Below are 16868 nucleotides of genomic sequence, written 5' to 3' on the forward strand. Positions count from 1 at the left end.
GCTGGGTCAAAGATATGTACATTTTAAAGACTCTTGATATGTGTTACCAAATTACCCTTTAGAAAGGTTATTCCAGTTTGCAGAGTATTGGTTTTCATATAAGTGTATGAGTGACCTTTGGGTATGAACCTTTTTAAATATTTGTCAGATTCTCAGATAAAAAATTCTGTCTAGCTTTAATCTGTAATTGTTACGTGTGCTTTTGGTCACATATTTTTGTTTGATGTGTTGCCTGTTTGTATCTTCTTCCCATTTTTCTCATTGGATATTTAAATGTTTTAATCACTTTTTATGAGCTCTTTACATATTTCTGACATGTAAAGAAATGAGCTTTTTAATCACTTTTTATGAGCTCTTTACATATTTCTGATATGTAAAGAAATGAGCTTTTTAATCACTTTTTATGAGCTCTTTACACATTTCTGATAACAGAAATGTCTGTTATCAGTCATTTCTCTAAAATGTTTTTTGATGAATTTTGTGCTTCTTAATAGCCACTGTCACTGGCTTCATGTCAGATTCTACATTGGCCTGCACATCTCTCTCCCCGTGTGTTGACATTCTCACCGTTTCCCTCCCTCTAGGTCTTTCTACCTCTTTTTTGTTCATCTTTTGTTTTCTGTACCTGGTCTCTTTCTCCCTAATTCCTGTTCTAAACATGGAATTGATTGGTGTCTTTTACTTTGCAGTGATTCTTGCTGGGTGTAGAGGAGAGTCCACATCAGAACAAATGGGAGAGGTGGTCTTTCAAGCGCCATATCCCCAGACTCTTGAGAATCACAGCGTTCTTACCCTGAGCTGTAGTGTGCATAGTGTGCCACGGTGACTGTTAGATGTGTGTGGAGCCCATCAGCTAAACAGAGGCAGAAGTTGAGAACTATTGGCTGAAAGGCTTAAGAAGCCATGGAAATGCCACGCACATTTTCCATCTGCTTGTTTCTATGATAGAACCCTCTTGGAAATCCTGTGACCTGAGTGCCCATCTCCAAAAAACTCTTTCTACCTATATATACTTCACAGATCTGAAAGTTACTTACTAAATTGATTGCAGAATGTGGTAAAGGCACATGCTAGACCAGGTCTAGAGGACTAGCATCCTTTTTAAAGCCTGATCAATATGAAAGACTCTTTATGTAATGCCATGGGGTCAAGTCCAAATTACATTTCCACATCAGGAGAGCTTTCAAGGCTAATGCAGATGCCACAGGCCTCTAGGGAGGGGTTACTGCTGTGCTTGGTAGATTTATAGTCACACGTCTACTGTCCCAGGAAAGGAGGAAAGGGCACCTCTTGCATTCTGGGAGTGCTCTCGGCTGCTCACCACTAATCAGGAGTTTCTTTAGGCTGAGAGACTTCTGGCTTCATTCTTTTCATCCCAAACACAATTTATTTATATCTTTGTAAACTCACAAAATGTGAAATATTTCTTTGTCTTCTGAGTTATTTTATAATGTGTATTCAATTAAAATTGTAGATTATCATCTCAAATTGATTTGATTTACATTCATTTAAGTTAATAACAGTTTCTCAAAAGAATCTTCAATATTTGGGTAACAAATTATTAATATAGATATTGAACATTTAAAATTACACATGAAAAGAGAAATAAGCAAAGATGTTGAGAGGCAATCACAGATCACACTTGCTATGACTGAGCTTTAGAATTAGATCTCAGCTTCTCAAAACCAGGGCGGAAAAGTATTAATAACAATGGGGAAACATAATTATCACTTGGCACAAAGAAACATGCTAAGCATTAACAGAAAGGAAGTATTTCCTCCTGCCTTGGACTAAATTTTGAAGCAAAAATGTTCTGTGGAACTTACACATTGGACTTAGGGTAAACGTTTCCAGTATAAATTCATGGAAGCATTTTTCTTGTTTTTTTTTCTTAGAGTAAATCCTCAATGTAAGCAAAAGGCATAAGGTTTAAATATAGCTCAGTGAGTGTTTTCTCAGAGTAGTTTTAGTGAAAGTAGTGTCAGAGTAGTTTAAGAATCTAGGTTTTTGGTATTTTTGAACATAATCCAACTACATAGAGAACAAATGTCTGTTAGACTATATTCCTTGACTCCTAGTTGCATCAGCTGGACTTTGTGAAAGCTAGGTAAGAGTTTTCACGGAAATAGCAAAAGATGAAATTTGCCTCAAGATGCTGATTTCGAGTAAATACCCACACACCTTTTACATCTTTGATGAGGCAACAAAATGTTTTTAATATGTTTTATGATTCTTGTTCTTTTGTTAAATCAAAATAGATATTAATTCAAAGAAACTACTGTTTATTCAGCTGCAGATACCTACTGATTCTTGGAGGGAAAAAAGCATATGTATGTATGTATGTATGTGATTTATGTTTCTATTTAACCATTGACCACTTGCCTGGTTAATCAGATATCCTTTTCTCTGGTCCTTGCTTCAAAATCGCTATCTCTTTAGGCTTGCAGTAACATGATAATTGCAGATGGTAAAGTAAAGTTTCAGACCTTATCTGGTTTTCTGACTTCTGTTCACAATGAAACCTCTGTAGTGCAGCCAATAAAAGAAGATACTGGATGAAAGAGCAGATTTACTGACACTTAAAGATGCTTCTTTACCCTTCTCTTAAAAAAAAAAAATTATAGAATAAATTGCACTCGATTCTTATGTGTATGGTCAAAATGTCGATGAAGGCTTGACCTGCACCAGCGCTTCTGGCTCCTATCCTGGTGCCAGGATAAGGTTTGCTCAGGGTAAGAACAGCCACAGATGCCTCCCAAGGGAATCTTATTGATGGATATGCTTGCTGCTGAGTTATGTCTCAATTGATGCCTCTGGGAGAAGAGGCACATAATCTAATGAAAAATCCCATTATACATTGTGGCTTAGATTGAGAGAGTTACAGGTAATTTCTCATCCACTATGATATGGCCTGTCTTACTCTTATTCAGACATTTTATAAGTCTTCTTAAATTGAAATTAGTTGACGTGTAATTTAATAGCTAGTAAGCACCATTTATGAGGAGTTCTCTTATGATGCTCTGTTAGTCAGCTCAGACTGCTGTAACAAAATACTGCATACTAGATGGCTTGAGCAACAGAAATTTCTCATCGTTCTGGAGGCTGGAAGTTCCAGATAAGGTCTGGTAAGGATTGGCATCTAGTGAGGTAGTGAGGGCACTCTTCCTAGTATGCAGAGAGCAACCTTCTCACTGCGGTCTTCACATGGTCTTCCCTCTGAGCACGCGCGTGGAGAGGGAGAAATCTCTCTCTTCCTCTTCCTCTCCTTGTAACGCCACCAACCCTATTGGTTTAAGACTCTAACCTTATGACCTCATTTTATGTTAATTACCTTCCAAAGGCCTTATCTTCAAATACAGTCATGTTAGTGATTAGGGCAGATGCAATAAATAAATAAATAAATAGACGCAATTTCTGTTAACCAAGGCAAAAAAAAAAAAAAATTAAGGAAGGAAGCCTAAGGGATCTTGTCAGTGAGATAACCATTGAGTTATTTAATAGTAAGAAGAACTGGTTACCCATCTGGACCTGTGGATTGTTCTGTAGATTACAGGATTTGGAGGTCCTTTCTAAACCTAAAATTCAGTGTTTCTAGGTAATAGCTCATTTGGGGGAGTCTACTCCAAATGCCTGTGATGTTTTTCTTTCATTACTCATTCTTCGTCACCCAGAGTACCCAGCGGAAGGCACAGTAGAAGAGCCCAGCTGGCCTAGGTTTGATTTCCACTTTCTCTACTTATCAGCTGCGTAGCCTTTAATTAATTACTCTTCCTCTCTGAGACTGTTTGTCTACAAAATAATTGATACTTACCTTGATGAGTGTATTAATATTAGAATACAGTCTATGCTACTGTATATAAAAGTAAAGCAAAACACAGTAGCTTAGATATGAGAGAAATGATAGGAATTTATTTATCTCATACATACAATCCAGAGGGAAGCAGATCAGGGCTGGTGGGAGACTTCTGATACCAGACTCCGTAGAAACTTCCATTTCAGGGCCAGTGGTGACTGCTTCAGTTTTCATTATCTCCCTTTAATAGGAATGGAGAAAGGGTGAGAGGAACTCATTCACACTGACCTTTTAGGGGCACCATCCCCAAGTGGCACACACAAACTTTGCTTCCACCAGAGCTTCCACCAGAATTGTACCGGCCAAGGAGTCTGGATGAGAAGCATATCTTTAGCTATTGCTTTACTAGCAGTGGTTCTTCTGCTTCAAATGATTCTCGCAAAGATTAGAAATAATTCATTAATTCATTTATCTATATTGAATTGTGAAATATCTTAACAAAGTAGTTAGCAAGGTGCCTCATACATGGTAAATACCAAAAAGATGGAATCAGCCTTCTTGCTTTTCCCTAGTACCTTACTACTTGCAAAGTGTGGTCCATGGCCTAACAGCATGAGCATCAACTGGGAGCTTTAGAAATGCAGAATTTCATCCCCAAGCCCAGACCTCAGCCTGCATTTTAACAGTTGGTGAAGCTCTAAGCTGGCATGTTCTTTTGTAAATCTTTATTGGTGTCTGCTGGCCTCTGCTGGTGATGTTATCTTGATTGCTTACAATGTTGTTGTCAGAATTAAATGAGATGACACGTATAAGATACTTTAAATCTGTGAAATGTTTTATAACATGATTTAAGTGTACATGTGTGAGAAGGAATAATGTGAATCATAGGTTATTGGAACAACATTTATTTTCTGAGACATGGTGTCACTCTGTTGCCCAGGCTGGAATGCCTGGCACAATCATGGCTTATTGCAGCCTTGGCCCCCACCACGCTCAAGCAGTCCTCCTACCTCAGCCTCCTGAGTAGCTGGGACTATAGGCACATGCCACCATGCCCACTAATTTTCATATTATTTGTAGAGATGAGATCCCACTGTGTTGCCCAGGCCGGTCTTGAGCTCCTGGGCTCAAGCAGGTCTCCCACCTCATCTTCCCAAAGTGTTGGAATTGCAGGTGTGAGCCACCATGACTGACCCAAAATTTGATTTCAGATTTTCCAACCTTGATGACCTTCATTGATGCTGTAATGTCATGTGAAAAAGGCATTCTGTTTCTGGAGAATGTGCTTGAATTGCCATGCAACCTCCTAGGTACAGATCTTTTATTATTAGTTAGGGAGATGCTAGGCCTAACTTTCTAAATTGAGGGGTTTTAGTGTATTTTTAATCACCATTCCTCTATGATGTCTAAATATTTCATCTTTTTAAGTTCTTAATTACATTACTGCCCTATAATTTGTGTGATAGAATATATGGATTTTGACATCAAATGAATGTGGAAATGATTCTAAAAAACTGGAAAATTTTTATCAACGGAGGCAGGAGAATCATTTGAACGCAGGAGGCAGAGGCTACGCCACTATACTCCAGCCTGGCGACAGAGTGAGACTCCGTCTCAAAAAAAAAAGAGAAGTTATGCCCAAATTATAAACAGCCAATCCAGATTCATACACCAGTGCTGAGCTATGAGAAATCAGGAGAATCAACTCATGGACTTCAGTTTTCTTATCTATAAATTGGGAAAGATATTTGTTCTACTGTCTCACAGTGTTTGGGGGGTATAACTTAAGATCCTAGAAAAATGTACTGTGCATATGGAAGGTGATATTAATACCTGATGTTGTCAGAGTGAGGGGTATATGTGAACATGCATTCTGTGTAAAAGAATATATTCTTAAATGATTGGCCAGAAAACTTGTGAGCTGAACTTGGGCCCTAGTAGCTTCATCAGATTCATGGTATCCAGGTCTGTGCCCCTGCCTCCGGTGCACAGGAGCCCGAAAAGAGGCAGACACTTATCTGCTGTTTCTGCAGTTCAGTCAGGCATCGGGCATGCAATGAAAGCAGATCTAGGGGATGCACGTCTGATGCACACAGAGAAAAGCCTGGGTTTTAGAAGACTAATCAGCCAAGAAGCTCACAAAGGAAGGGAAGTTCTGAAAGATAGATTTTTCTGCATCATTTAGAGTTATACCTTCCCCTCCTGCCTGTCACTGGAAGGGATGGGCACAGTGGCAGAGATGACTGCTGCATCCTTAGGGGCAAGCACACGCATGCCCAATGGTCTTGGGACTGATAAATTTAGATGAACATGAGGCCTTGCATTTCCATCCTGTATTCCTTTTCATTAGCATTCAGTAGATGAGTGCTGAACTGTGAACTTGGAAGTCTATGGTGAGAGGATAAACATGCATATGACTTAACTTTCCTTCAAGGACTTTCAGTTAAGGAGATAATCAACTTTATCAGAGAGAACGGCAATAACTAACATTTGTACTTTAAAATAGATATTGCTGTGTTGTACCCACATTTTTAAAAACCTGCATATATACGGGTATTTAAAAGTAAATTGATCTGTATTGTGTTTATATTACATAGGAACAAAACACCAAAAATGGGCTATACATCAAAATGTTAATGGTGATGAAAATTTAAATTATTTTTATTTTTTATTCTTTATTTTTTACATCTTCCTCAATGGACACATATTGCTGACTTAACTATAAAAACACAGTAAGCCTCCCAAGTAGTTTTATGCACACTATCTCATTTGGTCTTCGCAATCACTCTGAGGTCAATAATGAACACTGATGTTATAGATGAGAGAAATGGAGGAGACAGACAGACAACTCAGACACTGAAGAAGTTAAGTGCAGTGAGATTACATGATACAGACAGTGTTGAACAGGGAGCAAAAGGCAAAATCAAGAGCCTAGTTAAGATCTCGGAAAGAAAATGAATAGTGCTTGAATGAAAGGGAAATGTAAAGATTCTGGAACATAGTTAGGTTTAGGGCAGTGCATGGCTTTGTACAGGAATCTGACTCCCTACCTTGAGATCGGATTTAGTTTGATCAGACTCAGAGACAGGGTGCACAGTGGTTATGTTTGGGTTTGGGACCAGAGCGTCTGAGTTTGATTTTCAACTTTGGCACTGCCTAGCTATTGAACCTAGGTAGTTATTCACAGACTCGGGGCCTCCATTTACCTATCTATAAAATAAGAAAAATACTAGTAGCTACTATAAGGATTAAATGAGTTAATATGTGTAGGAGCCTTTAAAAGTATATAGGACATAAGGAGGACACAGCAGATATTAGCCACCTAAAGCTAATTGTCCTCATTCCTATGATACAGGGCTGAGGAAGATGTTGGCAGATTAATCGTAAGAAACATATAGATGTATATCAAATGTATATAGATGTGTATCAGAAAGTGCTGACAGCTGTGGATAAGGGATGCAAAAGAATTATAACATTAATGCTTCTTTTGAAATTATTTTGAAACTATGAGAAAGTTTGTGCTGGTCTTATTGGATAATTCAGCTGTCTGTTTGAATTCATACCAACCCCTCCCTGATTATTACAAATGTTTGGAATCTGTGTGTACACTTAGATATTCCTAATTATACTGTGTCATAAGGCAAGTAATTGCCTTCAAATTAAGAATGATTGTTTTTTCATAAAATGACCTGTATCACAGGTCAGGAGTTGGCATGTGCTGTGAGGGTTAGTCTTAAGTGTCCTTCTTAAGAAGTATACCTGCATGTCACTGAACGCTGGTTAAGGCATGAATAATGTCGCTTGGTAAACATTGAGTCTGAGGAGTTTCAGGGAAGTTTATACTAACTGTCATCAATGTTTATACATAAGAGTGAGATGGAGGATTTATATCTGGTTTCTGTGAGACCCCTGCAGGGCCCTGCTGTTGAGGCTGGTTATGTAGCAGGAATATGTCTAAGTGACCAGCAAAATAGAAAAAACACCAGCTGGAACTGCATCCCAAAAGCAGCCTAAAATACTACCAGTTGAGTTTAGATTACTAAGAGAGAATATATTGTATGATACTAGTTGCTTTAATATCCTATGCCTAGCTGTTTTAAAGTTCTTCAATTCTCACGCAGGTAAATTATTGAAATCCAAAAATATTAGGGCAAGAGCCTATTGTAAACTTTTTTTATCCTCTTATCCATGTTCTAAAATATGTAAAAAATTTTTTTGTCATTTTTTTCAGACCCCCTGGTTGTGGAATACGAGGCATTGCTGGTACAACTACCCCTATCAGGTAAGGAGGCATTATTGTCTGGGGTTTTACACACATTAAGTATCTACCTTCAGTCAATTTCATGGTCTCAGGCAGGCCCCAACAGGTTGGGCAACCACCTTCATTTTTGGCCCCACTCCCACTGATCAGTGCTGGACATAATCTAGTGAGGATAGTAATTTGTGCATTATTCTTAGTGAAGTTCAGAATCAAGGCCCGATTGCCCTAGCAGATGGAGTCAGCTTGGAAAGTACATTTACAAGGGAATAGGATCAATTAGTTCAACAGGTGGAAAATTCCTGCTCCTAACAGCTGATCTGCTTCTAATCACTGAGGTAAGTCTGGAGTCCTGTTGACATAGTGCAGACCTGCCTCAACCGCCAGTGGGAAAGATCAAGTGTGAGACTGGAGCAGGTACACTGAGTTCAGTTCACTTTGTGACTTAGAAGCAGCCTCCAAATATGTAAATCAAGCACCATTTCCTTGAGTGCAGAAAAATGGGCTTGTACTATGACATGTGGAAGGATTATTTCTGCAACTAAAAACAGCATCATTGAAAGTGAGATTAAAATCATATCCCAGAAAGGAAGCATTTTAGATCTCTGCCCACTGGCATACCTTTGCATCTTTCCATGAATTCAGTGATATAAGCATGTGTTGTTGGGATCCCCAGATCCGTTTAAAAAGCTGGGACTTGTCTGAAAGTTTCTAGCTGGGAAATTTCTATAACTCCATGTTCAGTTGGGATATATTATGTAAGAGAAGCAAATGCAGCTAGGTATTTTGTGACAAAATGAGGAGACATACATTATAATAAGCAACTTCAGTTTTTTTATTTGGGATTTCTTTGGGTTGTCTGTTGAGGTGTTTGGTCTTTGGGGCGTGCACAGGCCTATGGGGAGCAGGCTTGCCCTGTGTCTTCTTTGTTACACCTAGTGTCACGGCAGAGGGTGGGGACTGGCACTGGATACTCCTTGAGCTAGTTCAACGTTAAGGACATATTGAAATGGAATTCCAGTTGGCATTTTCATCTCTTACGAGTGGTTTATTCACATTAGAAAACACTATAAATAAGCAATAGAACATGGCAAGAGAGCTGAGCATTCATAGGCTATTTGATAGAGAGTAAAGCAATGTTGACACCAATAGCTTATTTTACACAATTGTAATTCTCAGGCCCAACTGCTGTTTACCATACTTGGAACATTGTCACATAAGGCTCTTTTTGTCCTGTAATGGTATAGTGAGTAGCAAAATCCATGTATGTCTACATTTCTGTTTATAAAAGTACATACAAGTGCCAAATGAAATGTAATACCTACTCTTCTTTCTAACTATAATTTAGTCCAGAATAACTTTCATGTTCATGGCTGGAGCTGAGAAATTGCTTATTTCTGAGAAAATGAGTTGCTAGAGCTATGGTCTATACTGTAGCTGCAGAGGGTTTCACAGCACTGTAGACTCAACATGAAAGTTTGAGGGTTGGGGAGATAGTAATGTTTTTAAAAAGAGGAAACACCATGCATATGGAAGGCAAGACACTATCTGTGGGGACTCAGATCAAGATTGTCTTCTGTATGATTCAGCATATAGCCCCCAAAATGTAGGACAAATTCATGGTTTCTCATGGGAACGGTGCATCTTTGAAAATGCTGTATAGTAATAAAGAATATTCGCCGATTTCTTTGTGTGTGGGTTGGGGGGGAGCTAAACAGCATACAATTATTATGTATGCAGTTATAGTACTTTGTGTGTAAGCATACCTATGTAAATATATAGATTCCTGTTCCAAGTCAGTCTGTAGCCTTAAGGGCACTTTTAAAGACCAAGCATGCTTATGAGACATATTTATTGTATCTTTAGCATATATGTTAAATAGATAATTGAACAGACATTTAGGTGAAAAAGTAGTGGTCTACTTCAATTTTATTAAGGATACCCTTATTTTATATAAGTACATATATTATTTTTTACATATTAAATAATTTCATATACATGTGTATATTATAAGTTTAAAGTAATGTGAAGTTGCATTCATTGAACCTTGTACAGCTTGGTATAAGAAGCACAAGTTGGACATGAGATGCCCTAGTTGGTGGTCATGGGGCCTCACTAGCTATGAGACCTAGGCTTAGCCTCTTAACCTGAATTAACTGACAGCAATTTCCTGTCAACTGTACAATCTAGGTCTAGTATTATAGTACTAATTTTATAGGATTTTTATGAGAATCAAAGAAATTAACATGTGAGTGAGCATTGTCAACTGCAAAGCACTCCTCGGACATAGTAATTATTATAATGGGATGAACTCTGTGGTTTCCAGATGCTCTCTGACTTGCCCTTATAATTCCTCTGGGGCCTTTCCCCACGTGGTGATGTGGAAGTAAGAGAATATCATTAAAACTAAAATTTACCCTTGGCTCAAAGGGTCCTGAGCCAGGGCCCAATTTTCTAAAATTCATTGCAGCCATCCGTCTGCCCTGAATATCCATTCTTCATCGTTAATGCCTTCAAGTGTTACAAGGACAGTTCAGTGGGAAGTGTATTCTATCCAGGGAGATGCTGAATTGATGCTTAGGTCTCAGTTCAGGCTGCTACAAGAGAATACCCTAAGAGCTCATGTCTCTTCTTATAAGGGCACTAACCCCATTCATGAGGGCTCCACTCTGATGACCTAATTACCTCCCAAAGGCCCTGCCTCCAAATATCGTCACATTGGGATTAGGCTTCATCATATGAATGTTAGGGGGACACAAACTTTCAGTCCACAGCAGTGCTCATTGTCATTTAGACTTTAGGATTGCTGGTTCTAGTATCCTGTCCCATTGTGTGTTTTGTTGTCAAAGACCTGTGCAGTACAACTTTTCCATGATTCCCATGCGTAGAGTGGGTGAGTGCCAGCTTCTCCTGATAGTCATTCATCATGCTGCTATTGGTGTACAAAACACTTACATTTCAATTACATTTACCATATATGGTATTGTCTTGTGTATAGGGGTATGGACTTGTTTGTGTGATGAGTTTCAAATGTTTTTCATTCATTTTAATAAAGCAAGACATTTCATTACAACTCAATATAACAATTAAAAACAACTCATCAGAAATGTTTTTTGAAAACTCTCTTGTTTTTAGTGGGATTATGTGCAAAATAAATATTCGTGACTTCCACTGCCTCTCTGAGCCTCCCCCCGACCCTGAGCCTCTGAGGCAGTTAAAGCAGATATCACTCCCATTTTACAAATAAGTAAACTAAGACCCAAGTTTTATACCTGCTAAGCTGTAGAGCTGAGATGTGATCTGATATCCTGGCTGGGTGCCTAGTCTGGTATCTCCTGGCAGCCTTCCTGTCCCTCTAATCTTTTAGTAAATATTTTTGAATAATTCTTTCTGATATTTGAAATGTACTGAACGTTTTCTAATAACAAAAAAAGAGCTTTGTGATTAATGCGGAACTTAAATCTATGTCTCAGTGACCCATACAGTATTCCAGTTCCTATCACCTACCGTCTTGTCCCTATACTCGCAGCAGTTGTCCAGGGTTATTCTTTGTCTGTATTAGAATTTTTTTTCAGGTTGCTTAAGGAATCTTGCAGATACTTGTGACAAAGAATCATAAATGCTATTGTTAAACTGATTAATGAATTGAGTCCCAAATGTTCGTGCTAATTAATGCTTTTTGAGTCGGAGATGAAATGAGAGTAATATCATCAAGTTGTGGATTAAAGTTATCCTCAAAGCCCCATCATCTACAAAGGGAATAGGACAGGAACTGCCTTTGTGCAGGTGCAAGACCATGTTACTTTTGAGCAGTGAGCTTGAGATGTCTGGGATACAAATTGGGTTCCCTATTAACTACTAATCATTCCTTTTTTTCTTTTTTTTCTTTCACCGTCAGCCACTCACAACTGACCTTCACTACTATTACATCCTGGAGCTGTCGTTTTATTGGTCTTTAATGTTTTCGCAGTTCACTGATATCAAAAGAAAGGTAAGAGCGGTTATGTCGTAAAATGCTTGCAAACATGCATCTTTAATGGCCCTTAGCAGGTGGGTGTAGACTCTCAAAGGCACTCACCCCTGTTCTCCTGGCAGCCCTAGGTTAGTACGACTTGCTGGGTTATTACAGAAAGTTCTCTATTTTTGTTTGTGCTGTTTTATATTTTGTTTCTATTGTTTCTTCGCTCATCCCCTAAAACTCAACTTTCTTTTCTCCATGTAATAATGTAGCAATGAATCCCCATAGAAATAATTTTCTCTCAATCTAATTCCCAAGTCCCTCTGTTCTCCAAATTAAATAAAAAGCAAAAATTCTATTTGTAGCTCCTGGGAGAAAGTAAATTCTCAGTGTTTCAACCCTACAGAATTAATTCCCCAATTGCAGGGTTGTCCAGTGTCAAAATATGTCTCGGAAATGCAGCATTCCTCAGTGAACTGTGATCTGGTTTCCGCCTATCCCCTCCACTGTAATCGCTTTTGTGTGACCCCTTACTTGTTAAATCCACTTATTCTGGCTTTCATCCTACCAGCTTCTGGGCAGAATTGGCACTTCTAGCTCTTTACTGCTTATTTTTCTGTGACACCATATTTGGATTAATCCTTCAAAGTCACTTTGCTGTCCTTTGTCTTAATGCCCCATGCTCTACATATTTGGGTGCACCAGAGTTCTGGACCTGAATTACAGGATGCCATCTCCCTGGATGATTGAGTTTATACTTCCTGACACTTCCAACCATAACCTACATGCCATTAATTCTGAAATGTTTCTCTTCTGCCCCACATTCTCTCTGCGTCCATACTTCTACATCTGTAGTCACAGATGATAGTACTGGTTGAACATCCCTAAATCTGGAAATCCAAAATGCTCTGAAATTTGATACTTTTTGAGTGTTAACATGATGCTCAAAGTAAATAAATGCTCATTGGAGCATTTTGCATTTTAGATGTTTATATTAGGGATGCAAATCTTTAAGCATAATGCAAACATTCCAAAATCCAAAGAAAACAGTTCTAATCCCAAGCATTTGGGGTAAGGGATACACAACGTATATTGTGTTATTTTTGTACATTATGTCATTTAGCCCTGACAGCAAATCAGAGGTCCAGTTTGATTATTATTTATGCTTATTTTATGAATGAGGAAACTAAGCCTTACATACAAAGTGCTCCTGACTGAAGACATGGTCTTCTAGTCTTGTTCTTCTCCAGTAACCCTTAGAACCAAAAGTCATGTCAGCCAGGACGTTTTCCTTTGCTCTCGTTTTTGCCACTCTGTGTACCTTCTTCCTTAATGTCACCGACAAACTTACAGTTCCCTCTCCTTTTGCCCACTCTATTATGTAGCCTCTTAAACAGTCTTCCTATCTAAGTAGTCATTCTTGTTTATCTGCTGCCTAAGAATTATGTTTCTAAAACCTTCAAGACAAAGTTCAAATACGTGGAGGATAAAACGCAATGTCTTAATCCAATTGAGCTAATAGAACAAAATGACAGATTGACTGAGTAGCTTATAAAATCTGTTTCTCATGGTTCTAGAAAGTGAGATGCCCCAGATCAAGGCACCAGCAGATTCAGTGTCTGGCAACAGCCCACTTTCTCATAGATGACAACCTTCTCACTGTGTCCTCACATGGTGGAAGGGGCAAGACAGCTCTGTGAGGCCTCCTTGTGAAAGGGCATGAGTCCCATTCACAAGGGCTTCTGCCAAAAGGCCCCGTGTCCTAATACTATCACTTTGGGGGTTAGAGTTTCAATATATATATTTGAGAAGGACACAAGCATTTAGTCCCCAGCAAGCAAGATATGTTCACCTTTGCACCCCCATGACTATCAGTGAGGCTGCTCATTGTGGGAATCAGTAAGTTGAGGGTAAATGAATAAGCAAAAGCAGTTCCTTTACTTTATGATGGAGCACAATACTGTAATGTATCATTTCTTGGTTATACAGTAATCTGCTAAGTTGCAAACTGGTATCCAAGTGGCAGCTGAAAAGCGTTTAGGAGTCTGTGGGCCTCCTACTACCCAAGTCCCCCTTCCCCACATATGCTCCTTCCACCATCCTACAGCAGTGGCTTACTTGGCTGGCAAAAAGCTATTTTTTCTGACTTGTATGGCTACAAGGCCCTTAATATGGTATACATCAGCTGATTCTCAGAAGTAGGTGGTCGCTGTCAAAGCGAGCTTGGGCATAACAGATGATTCTTTGACACCCATAATTTGTGGTTCCCTTATTCATTGCACCCAACACTCTGAGTTGGTTTCTGAAATCATTTACAGACTCTTTAGTGATGGTATGTCAAGGGAGTCTCTTCTGTCCTACATGAGGGAGCCTTCTTTGGTCATGTAGTGTCAATACATGTAGACTGATTATTTTCTATGTGCCAGGTGCTGTGCGAGGCTCATGTTGCATTTTATTTTCTTTTTTGAGGAGACCTTTTGTCCAGGTAGTCACATAAAACACTTATATAACAGAGAGCTAGAACATTCTTCCTTTTTTTTTTTTTTTTTAACTTGGGAGAATTGATGCACAGAGTGAGATTATGTAAGTTTCTCAAGGCCATGCAATATAGGAATGAATTAGAGGCTAGGCTTACCAGGCAGAGCCCTGTGATTCACTCTTAGATTAGAAACATACATAATCCTTGCCTTGCCATGCTCCTGACATTACAAGTAGTTAGCCTTTAACAGCTCTTTGCCATTTTATCAGTCCTTCTCTTGCTTAGTGAGAACTAGAGGTGCCATCCAGAGTCAAAAGCAGGAATAGCTGTCCTTGGCTTCCAGAAGCCTAGTCCTAGTAAGACATTGCTATACCAAAAGTTACCAAGTCCCTCCACTAGCTTCAGCTTTCTCATCACATGTGGAACGTGGCTTTGCAGTGAGCCAGCAGGGCTTAAGAAGTCTTTATTGCTGTATTAGTTTGTTTTCGCACTGCTGTAAAGAAGTACCTGTGGCCGGGCATGGTGACTCATGCCTGTAATCCCAGCACATTAGGAGGCCGAGGTGGGTGGGTGGATCACTTGAGCTCACAAATTCAAGACCAGCCTGAGCAACAGGGCGAAACCCTATCTCTACAAAAAATACAACATTTAGCCAGACGTAGTGTTGTGCACCAAGTGAGCCAAGATGGCACCGCTGCACTCCAGCCTGGGTGATAGAGCCAGACCTTGTCTCAAAGGAAAAAAAAAAGAAAAAGAAAAAAAAGAAACAACTGAGACTGGGTAATCTATAAAGAAAAGAGATTTGAGGTTTAATTGGCTCACGGTTCCATAGGCTGTGCAGGAAGCATGATACTGGGATCTGCTTGGCTTCTGGGGAGGCCACAGGAAACTTATGATCATAGCAGAAGGTGAAGGAGAAGCAAGGCATGTCTTACATGGTGGAGCAGAAGCAAAAGAGAGGGAAAGGTGCCACACACTTTGGAACAACTAGATCTCAAGAGAACTCACAATCCTGATGACAGCACCAATGGGGGATGGTGTTAAACGATGAGAAACCGCACCCAGGATCCAATCACCTCCCACCAGGCCACTTCATATTTGGGGATTACATTTCAACATGAGATTTGGGAGGGGACACAGATCCTAACCATATCAATTGCTTTAAGCCAAATGACTGTTATCTCAATAATTTTCGTAGGTGAATTATTTTGGGGGATTGAAGTGTATCATTTTGTATTACTTTAACATATATAGCATCAGTGGAAAACACCTGTAAAAGGTATAATTTTATAGTAAAGTTTGTGGAATTGATCCTAGGCCTGTATATATTGTTAGTGTTTAGAAATCGATTGTATATTTTTTGCTAGTCAATATCAATAGCATGTTTTAGATAGGTAGCACCTCTTGTCTTCTGCTGGTCAGATTAGATTTGTACATTCCTGATACAGCTGGCTTATTCTTGTTTCTTGCACAAAAATGGGAATTTGGCCGCTACCAGACATGCTTATTCCTTGGCACAGGTTTTAATTAGGAAGGCCTTTTCTTCTGCTGCCATCTCTCATTAGGGAGCTGCAGTGCTTGCTCTTCCCCTTTGCATCTTGCTGAATGGCCCCGTGGGTCCTTGGCAGTTCCATCCTTATTATGCCCCCACTTGGAGGACCTGCTGTTGTAGCCATTAGTGAGGATTTATGGCACGTTCTGTCTGCCAGACAGATGCACTCTCCACCTTCTGTATTGGAACTATTAACTGAATCCTCTAAAAACAGCCTGCTTCCTTATGATGGGATAGGGATGTTTGAAGACACCCATTGGCAATACAGTATGGAAATCAACTTCAGAAGACTGTTCATGAGGTTGTTAATAGAAGAGTTATCACAATGTTTCTTTGGCTCCCATATTAAATGACAATGAATGTCAATGGCCATTTTCAAACAGGGACCAGGATTTATAAACATTGGCTCCAAATGCTTGCCTCAAACTTCTAGAATCTGTACTTTAAATAGGTTTGACAATCACTTATTTTGATTTATTGGGTTCATGAATTTTTCTAAAATGGCTTTTGTGTTCATAAACTCTTTTTTGGCATCTTTTTTTTAAATTGCTCTATTTCCATATAGAATCTAAAGTTTAAAAATGAGGGGAGAACTTTTCATTTTCATGGTGACAGAACACATTGCCTCACTTTTAATCATTTCCAGAGTTGGTACTTATTTGGGCAGTGATGAGAAATACTATTAATCTTCCCAAAGGGAAGATTAGATGAAAAATAAAAGATGTTTAAAACATCTTTTATTTCCCAAGGCTTAATTTTTGTTAAAATTTTATCCTTTAGCACCTGTTCACAATGAACATTTCTCCTGCCATCTAAAATTTCCAAAGG

The 16868-nt window shown here is 39.1% G+C and overlaps 1 protein-coding gene across 2 annotated transcripts in view; it reads left to right on the plus strand.

Annotated features, from left to right (window-relative positions):
• The window catches only part of CERS6 (ceramide synthase 6), a 320581-nt gene that overhangs the window by 229985 nt on the left and 73728 nt on the right, over positions 1 to 16868 (plus strand). For both annotated transcript variants that reach the window (XM_024243197.3, XM_054549443.2), the window contains exons 5-6: positions 8025 to 8075; positions 11950 to 12042. In XM_024243197.3, the coding sequence (XP_024098965.1) occupies positions 8025 to 8075; positions 11950 to 12042 (144 nt within the window). The remainder of the gene's footprint in view (positions 1 to 8024; positions 8076 to 11949; positions 12043 to 16868) is intronic.

The sequence above is a fragment of the Pongo abelii genome, chromosome 11 (genome assembly GCF_028885655.2).
Source record: "Pongo abelii isolate AG06213 chromosome 11, NHGRI_mPonAbe1-v2.0_pri, whole genome shotgun sequence".
Classification (NCBI taxonomy): domain Eukaryota; kingdom Metazoa; phylum Chordata; class Mammalia; order Primates; family Hominidae; genus Pongo; species Pongo abelii.